Source organism: Diadema antillarum, unplaced genomic scaffold (assembly GCF_040938485.1).
Source record: "Diadema antillarum isolate AM-2024a unplaced genomic scaffold, OU_Dant_1.0 scf00000069, whole genome shotgun sequence".
NCBI classification, from domain to species: domain Eukaryota; kingdom Metazoa; phylum Echinodermata; class Echinoidea; order Diadematoida; family Diadematidae; genus Diadema; species Diadema antillarum.
Genome location: NW_027270958.1, coordinates 3319385 through 3328323, shown reverse-complemented (window position 1 = coordinate 3328323; position 8939 = coordinate 3319385). Strand labels below are relative to the sequence as shown.

At 41.6% G+C, this 8939-nt stretch overlaps 1 protein-coding gene across 1 annotated transcript; it reads left to right on the top strand.

The window, feature by feature from the left end:
* Nucleotides 1-4476: 4476 nt before the first annotated feature.
* On the top strand, nucleotides 4477-6955 carry LOC139716760 (galanin receptor 2a-like). Its single transcript, XM_071628294.1, has one exon. It carries the CDS (start codon nucleotides 5515-5517, stop codon nucleotides 6706-6708), a length of 1194 nt encoding a protein of 397 aa, XP_071484395.1. The 5' UTR covers nucleotides 4477-5514; the 3' UTR covers nucleotides 6709-6955.
* Nucleotides 6956-8939: the final 1984 nt, after the last annotated feature.

Genomic DNA, 8939 nt, shown 5'->3' with positions numbered 1-8939 from the left:
AACATTGCCTCTAGCAAGGATTGGCTTGATAAACTCCGTGCCCAGGAGATGTACTTCAGCTGGAACTAGAACGGTAAAACTCGGGAAATTTCGAGTAGAGGACATTTTTGGATTCTGAGCGGAGAAAGCAAGGATGGAGAGGGAAGCGAGAAGCCAGCAGTCTTGGCGAGCTTTTTATTCCTTGCCGCGGGTCAAATCTTGCAGTTCCTGATTCTATCACGTCCACGGAGACACTTACTCAGGGCTATCTCGATTTCCTGCCTTGCAAACTTCAAACATGATGCCAAGGAGATGGGATCTCCATTCGTCAGCTTTTCTTTTGCAATAGTTCCCAGAAGCGCGTATATCGATAACCCGATTACTGATATCGGAGAATCCGATGTACAGGCAAATCTTCCTTCTTCTCTTACTTCACAACTTGCCCTGGTGTTGTCAGGCCAGTAATATTGATTTCATTATTCCACTTAAATTTCCACAGAATTGAATTGCCTATGCACACCGATTTTGTGGCGCGGCATATTATCTCTCTTTATGATCACTTGTTGGTTTGGTTGGTTTTCGCCATTTTGCATTCCGTATACTTTATGAACTGTCGGGTTTTCGCACGCTCCCTTTTTCGGTAATTACTCAACTTCATATGGCTTTTGACGTCAGATTATTTGTCATGTATGCATACACGACATAGTTCGCTGTGTACTCTTAAGGTCATAATTTACCATTTGCAGATGAAACAAAAACCAGCGTAAGTGCTTTAAAATAGTTCTCAAATGTGAGTTACGGATAGAAAGAACCACTGTAAAAATCTGAATCCGTATAATCGATGCTAAGTACTGCTAAATGCACAAAATGTGAACAATAGTTATAATAAGAATGCTTCCAGACTAAACCGTCTTCAGTTGTGGTTTATTGAGAAAAATACTGATATCTCCTTTATATTTTAGGCTGTATTGCGAAAATTTTATATGGTATGATATTTTGTGGTACAACAAACCTACACATACGCATCAAATGTGATATCTTGAACACTTTTTAAATCACTGCTCCCAAAGGTAAACAAGACCTTTAAAGGGATATGTGAGACATGTTATTAGCAGGTGCTTTTAGCAAGCGCTTAATATGAAAGGCTGGTTTCAGGTGATTACGCCCTTTACCTACTTCAGTTTAAGATAATATCTCAGCTGGACAAATTATAACTAACAAGGTATCAATGGTCCACATGGGTAAAGTTCAGCCACTACAGAAGATGGGCAAATAAAAAAAAATAATAACCTTTTCAGTCAAAAAAAAAATGAAAAGAAAAGAGTACTTCTACCATTATGAGAGCGTTGTGTTCATGATTAAAGTGAGGCGATTATAGCTATGTTCCTCTTTAATTGTTACATGGCAGGTCAGTATTCAGTGACCACTCTACCGGAAAGAACACAGTGTCCCACAGTGTGATCACAGTGTGTGCACATAGTCGACTATGTGAAAACGCTCGAACTTAGAGTGTGAAGATGATTTCACACTGTGGTGTGATTTTCACAGAGTATTCACATAGTAATGTTGTGTTTCACACTGTGAATTGAAGACCCACATTGTGTTCACATGTACACTGTTAAAACGCTCGAATTTAACAGTGTGAAGAGATTTCACGCTGTGTTCACAATGTGTTCACACTGTGTTTGCACTGTGTTTTTCACACTGTGGAACACTGTGTTCTTTCAAGCAGGACAGGTTTGCGCTACAGTATGTCATATCTGTCCGTAAGTCTCTACAGGACTCAGCCCAGGCTGGTGTGCATTATTGCACCTTCAAAGACAATACAATCATTCCATCCTCATTTTATAAAATATCTCCATAGTCAGCTAGTCGGGCTCATGATGGTGATCCTGAGATGTCATTGTTAGTCCATGAAGGACGCTAACTCGCCCCATCTGTCGGGTTGTCCTCCCTGTCGCTACCGAATGGGTTTGTGGAGGCGGGGTACTTGAGGATGATGGCAGGTGTAATGTCTGCGTGATGCAAAGTTTGAAAATGAGATGAGAGTTTACAGTGCGTGGGATTAATGAGCTCCATCATGGGATGAAATCTTCCCCTCCAGTCGTATGTTGACACCCCTCTCCATCCCACACCCATTCTCTCCTTCCCTCTATCCTCCCCTTCTCTTTCTCCCTCTTTTCTTCCCTCTATCTCTCCTTCTGTCTGTTTCTTTCTCTCTTCCAGTTCTTTTCTCAAGCTCTCGCATTAATTTTCACAACGCATACATCAAACCAACTTGACAACTCATTGATGGATGAATGTTTAGACAGATGGAAATAAACTCTGACGCATTGATCGATGGTTAAAAATGTGAAACGTTAACAACTGAAAGAAATATGAACAAGTAAGAATGTAGTGGCTAAACTAGATGTGTAGAAAATAAAGAGAGATGAACTGTATTAGCTTTTCAACATATCAAGAAGATGCATGGGTAGGTAGAGAGACAGAAAGTATTACAATTAAACCCTAAAATCTGATTTTGTAAAACTTCGTGGTGACTTTGGGATTTGATTGTGATATCAAAACACTGTAAATAATCCAATTAAGTTTTTACGAACTTAACTGATTCACTGAGGTGCCGGGTCTTAAATTAAATTCGTACTTGAAGACCAAAGATGGGACATCTTATTTCAGCAGACGATCCACATTTGTGCCTCGAGAGAAAAAAACAAACATGTTGATAGCACTCAAACAGTTTAATCTTCTTCAAAACGCCGACTTTACGGAATTGCACAATGCACTTGTTTACATCCAGGATAGATTTTAAAACCCTTTTTTTTCTGGTTGGCTACTACATTAGTTTTTTTTTTTAAGTCTGCATGTTTTGTGTTCATATTGATTCACCGTTTTTCTTCTTGTTTCACGTAATGTAGCGTTTCAGTAACCTCGGAATATCTTTCTCTTATTTCTAACATGAACATTTCATATCTTTTTGAATTCATTCCAGTCACCTTTCACAAGTCCTCTCAAAGGTTTTCGACCAGCATACTTTATATATGTTCGTAACATGAAATATTGCATATGGGGCAAAGAAAAGGAGTTCAAAGTATTTTAGTTTACGATTGATGTCTTAATGGCTTGACAAACGAAAGTGATCTATTCCCAGAAAAAAATAATAATTCATAAATGTGGTTATGAGATGAATTCTTGCACGTCATAGGCAATGCTGCTGTTCTCCGCTGAAATCATTTCTTCCTTTCTCGTTCTGCTTTTACGGGAGGTATTCATTTTAATTAAATGGTCAAAGAATATGGGTACAAAATACATTGTACACATTGTTCGATCGTTTCTGCACGTGTAAAGCAGAGCGGTGTGCTTAATTTGAAAGCACTCTAACTTTGCTGACAAAGTTAGACGCAACATGAATGAAACGTACTTTTCCGTAGTTCACATCATTACTCGATATCAGTGTTTATTTTGCTTCGGGTAGAAAGTAGACCGAGGTAGCAATATGATTTGATGCTAAATTAACTTTTTCTCTCATATAAAAGAAAATGCCGCCTGGAAACTGTCAGAAAGACGTTTAAGCTTCACTGATGTCAAGAAGAGAGTGTGATTATGTTCCCACAGTAGCAGCCCGGCCTCCAGTTACAAACATATGAGAGAGTAGGACGATAGCTTGATGATTTGAGCTCAGGCGATATTTCCTTAATTACGTCAAACAGCCCGAAGATGTGGCAGGTAAAAGAAGTATGGCAAAATTGCTTAGGAAAGGCCTCGAGAGTAGAATCTACCTATTTCCATTGATTGTGACATGAACGATTCATTCACCATCTTTTACCAATCTCTCTCCTTCTCTTGCTTTCTGCAGATCACTGAGACGGTATAAAGCAGACATCGTAGGGGAGCAAGAAGTCTAAAGAGAAGACTCGCAAGTCGCCAGACGGGGGAGAATGCAAACACTGGAGAAAATTTCGAGAGCTTGACATTCCTGACTGGACGTGTTTTGCCATCTCCAGAGATGGGCCTTCTTGAGGGTGAATGAAAGATCGGTAAACATTTGATCTGCCTCGTTCGTCTTCCCCGCAGATCATATCATATGGAAGATAAGCCGGATCTACTCCAACATTCTTTATTTTCATCTAAGTGGTGACTTCCGGGATGAAAGAGAGACGGCAATTTATCAGAAATGTTACTTCATTCTGAAAATCTGAAGGAAAAAAAAAAACAGTTGATGTTCGAAAAGAAAACACGTGCAAGACACACTTTATCTCTTGCTTCTAGTTGAATCACCTCAATTGTGTTGGCTTTAATCTTGCAGCAAGAATGACTTCTTGATTCCATGAATACTTCTAATTCCCTGGGTCAGACCATGCATCTTTCAACGTGTGGACTATTTTACTACTTGTATTCCCCATGGAAGTTTGGGAATTTTTTTGGTCTGGTCCGGCAGCTGCTGGGTATGCGTTAATAATAGCAGCGGCAGTGATTTTGAAGATCAATGAACGACGTTGGATGCCACATTAAGTGATTGGCTGCATTCATAGAGCCAGTGGTGACAGGGAATTCCCTCGCTGTATGCTACCTCGCCCTGCGCAAATTCAATCAACACGATTCGACCACTATTCCCTACTATTTAGTGGTTTGAGGCAGTTCTCTATTCCCACTCTCACATGGAGTGACAAGCGTTGCGATAATCGTGTTTAACAGATGGTTACAATCAAATAAAGGCGACGTGAACGATCGAACGAGGATAGGAGTGCAGTTTGATTCGTCGCATATCGCTGTTTACTCTCCGCCCATCCTCGGCCTTCTGGGGAAATTCATCAGTTTGCCGAACCCAAGCGCGTAAGATCGGCAACATCACGGGCATTCGCGATTTCACGCTGATATAATTCAATCAATCTGGATCGATCTCGCATGAAGCAAGCTGGTCGTGTTAATCAAGGCAGTCATCATGTATTCACGCGCAGAAATCTGAAGCAAAAATCTCGGAGCAAAATGCCTTGTCGTTTGTTTTCTTCCTCGCGTGTGCCCAAATTTATCATCGCCGTGGAAATTTCCCTTTTCGACCTCGTGTTTGTGTGCTACATCAGCTTTTATTGAGAGAGAAAGCTCGAGCTGTGTTATCAGCGGTTTTGTTATTGGTCGTCTTTTCAATCTTATTTGGAAGCTTAGCACATGATTTTCTATCGCAGCTTTGTTTGAAACACGTAAATCCTCGACAAATGTTGCCAAAAAAATGCTCAGAATACAAAAGGTCACCCGTAATAACACTTTACAGAGGAAAAGAGATTTTCTCGCATTTAGTGTCGTCTATAGTCCTGACAGTTATCAATACTGAACATACAGTACTGATGTAAGATAGATGATGATCCAGAATTGATACGAGTGTTTGTCTTAAGCGATGTCAAGGATTTTAAGTAATTAAAATCTATTGCAGAGAGAGTCACTGTTTCACTTGTCCTCTCCATATTTAAGAGGATATTAAAAAATAAAGCTTGGATTGTTTGACGTGAGACGTTGTTGGTAAAGGATAGATTTTAGGGCGCGATGGCGCTAAAGCAGCACGAAGCAGTATTTCAACTGTTGAGCGTGAATTCAACATACCACATGGTGGGCTCACAGACGCCCCCACGCTACACTGAAGGAGAAGGCATGGTGACGTATGTACAAGGAAATAGTACTGGAGTGACTGACAGGCCAGACACTAATGCCTCGTGCCCAGGTTTTTATGACGCCTGGACCTGGAAAGCTATAGAATGGAATTGGTTCATCATTCTTCGCCTTAGCTTGACCCTTGCTGGAATCATGGGAAACTCTTTGGTCATTCTTATTCACTACAAGTCGCAGAACGTTCGCGGAACGGATCGTTTGATCGCAGGATTAGCCGTCGCCGATCTCTTGTGCTCGATATTCCTGACGCCGATACCAACCGCAGCTAGATTATCTCACAACTGGGTCGGCCACATGTACTGTAAGCTCGTGTTCTCCAATGTGTTCGTGTGGATTCCTTTCATTGCGTCTATGTACACGCTCTGTATGATATCGCTTGAACGGTTCTTTGCCATAGTTTATCCATTTGTGTATCGTGCAAAGATCACGCCTTCACGAATCAAATATGTCTTTATCCCGATCTGGCTACTCGCTTTCGTCTTTAATATTGGTAGTTTCGTCGTCAATTCAGTACATCCAGAATCGTGTGAGTGTGTTGTAGAATTTCCGAATCAGCTTGGTAAGATGTTCCAAGGCATTGTCCTGTTCGTGTTCGAGTACGTCATCCCAATTGGAGTGATGCTCTTTGCTCACGTGAGGACGATACGAGAGCTTCATAGAGAAGCCCGCGCTCTGAAAAACAGTCGAATGGACTCGTCCTGCTTGACTCTTAACCTGCTACAAGCACGGGAGCGAGTACTCCAAATGTTGTTCGTTGTCGTGATGACTTTTATTATTTGCTGGACTCCGGATCAGTTGTGTTATCTCTTTTACAGCATCGGTGTATTTGATGACAACTTCTTACATAGTCCTCTCTACATGGCGTTCCTTCTCCTTGCCTATGTGAACTCATGTGCCAACCCGTTCATCTACACGGCCAGGAACCCGGAGTTTCGGCACGCCATTAAGGTGCTCTTCCGCAAAGCGGCTCGAGTCCAGCAGGTATTCAACACCTCTGAGTGGATCCATGATCGAACTGATGAGGTCGTTAACGAACTCGGCAATGGAACGGTGGTCGAAAGTCGTGTTTGACATAGGCAATCTGACTCTTGGACATTTACTGCTTTATCTGCATTTCTCATAGGCCTGAAATAATACAGAGGTCCTAGATATGATTTTTTATTTTCTGAAAAGAGTATATTGATATTTTATAAATCATGGAGAATTGCTGGCCATATTTATGAGTTTTAATTTCTACTTTTTCATCTAATTTGCTTGTATTTCTTTTTTACGTCTGGATCACGTGGGTTTGTGCATCAGAACGTGTCTTCATCATGTGTTCGGGTCATTCCAAGAAGAGATATGTTTGCATTTTCATGATTTGTATGAAAATATCATCTTTCGGTGCTTTATACCTTGAGTTGAGGTATGAATGCTAATGATTGCTAAGAAAACTAGAAATGAAATTACCTAGGTATACTGAAACTTTGGGAAGGAATACAATTAGATCCTGGTTGAATCCTTCGTAAACTTTAAAGTTAATTACTTTCAAATTGATTAACATTTGTAATATCATGCTTTTGAGTGCTTGAATTTAGGAAATCGTAAGCACTCCGCATGTATTACGTGTTGCTGCATTAAGAGCATGGGTGTTGAGTATCAAGTGCCGTACAGTCTGTTGATCGTGCCATGTCGTACAGTGAGAAATGTCAGCGTACACACGGGGTGATCTTTATTAATTCTTTTTGTTTGTTTATTTTTATGTTCCATATTTGGGTCTGGCAAGGTTTATAAATTACTCAGGTCGCGTCTTCATTATAGCTAGAGGGGTTTCTGATTGCATCCGAAGGGCTTTTTACACTTGCAAATTTTTGCTTAGTCCCGTACCAACGGTGGGGCTAAGGGGGGGGGGGGGGGGGGGGGGGGCTTAGCCCCACCGTTGGTACCGGACTTTCCTTAGCCCACTTTCTGTTTACACTCGTTTTTGCCAAAGTGGGCTAGCCCCACCGATAGTCCCGTACTATCTGGCCCTGCAAAATAGCAGGGTTAGCACCGCAATTGCGGTGCCAAGCAAAAGAGTGTAAACAGAACGGAAAAATGATCCGGGGCTAAGCGACGGAGACAAAGTCCGACCCCCACTGACCAATCAGAAACGAGATAATCAAGTGCTGCCGGTGCGTGCGTGTACGTGTACAGTGCACAGCGTAATCATGAATATGCATGTGGTTTGGAAAATACCGGACTAAGAAATACGAGTGTAAAAAAGGTCAATTTTCTTCTTAGCCCCGGACAAGAGCTTAGTACGGGACTTATTGGCGAGTGTAAAAAGCTGAAAAAAAATGGTACGGGACTAACGATAGTCCTGGGTCAGAGAAAGTACGGGGCTAAGAAACACAAGTGTAAAAAGGGCTCGAGTCACCAGTACCTGAAATACACACAGATTAGCTCCATATCACAGATGTGATGTCTTGTGTTAACGTACCTGTCTGCCACCAAAGGCCCGCAAGGATTCTAGAAAGAAAACTCAAAAGCTGTCCAGAAAGTCTAGCGGCATCTGTTGACAAAAGCTTGGCCATATTTAAGTATGGTGAATCCTAAAGGTCCAGTTCCCAAGCGAAGTTCATTTATCTTAACCATCTAATTTGCATTGACAAAATGGCTGCTAAATTAGACAGTGGCCTGCCCCTCCTTAACTTGTGGCTGTGGTACCAAAGTACCAGATCTGACAGATCACAACTTTAAACAGGTATAGGCCCACTCATACCCACACCTACACTCAATCACACACACAGTTCATACTCACACTCACAATCACACTCACAATCACACTTACACTCACATTCACACTCACACTCACACTTACAGTCACATTCACACTCACACTTACACTCGCATTCACACTTTCTACACTCACACTCACAATCACACCCACACTCACACTCACACTCACATTCACACTCACAATCACACTCACAATAACATTCACACTCACACTCACACTCACATTTACACTTAAAACCACACTGGTTTATTGCCACTTGGTTTATTGCCACTTCTCAGTTCGTCCAACACCACTACGGCTAAACTCACTTGGTCTACCATCAATTTCGTCTAATGCCCGTTTGGTCTACTTCTCACTTGGTCTAATGCCCATTTTGGCAACTTATCGTTTCGTCTAATGACCAGATGATCTCAGTAATTGCAGTTTGGTCTCCTTGGACTTTTTCCCATTTTGTCTAATAAACTGTGGGTATCACACGAAGTGGGCATATCCCATCTGGAAGTAGACCAACTGGTAACGAGGCTAAGTGGCCATTGGACTA

What these genes read in the sequence shown, in the direction of transcription:
- LOC139716760 (XM_071628294.1), top strand. Translation starts at nt 5,515, where the DNA reads ATGGCGCTAAAGCAGCACGAAGCAGTATTTCAACTGTTGAGCGTGAAT.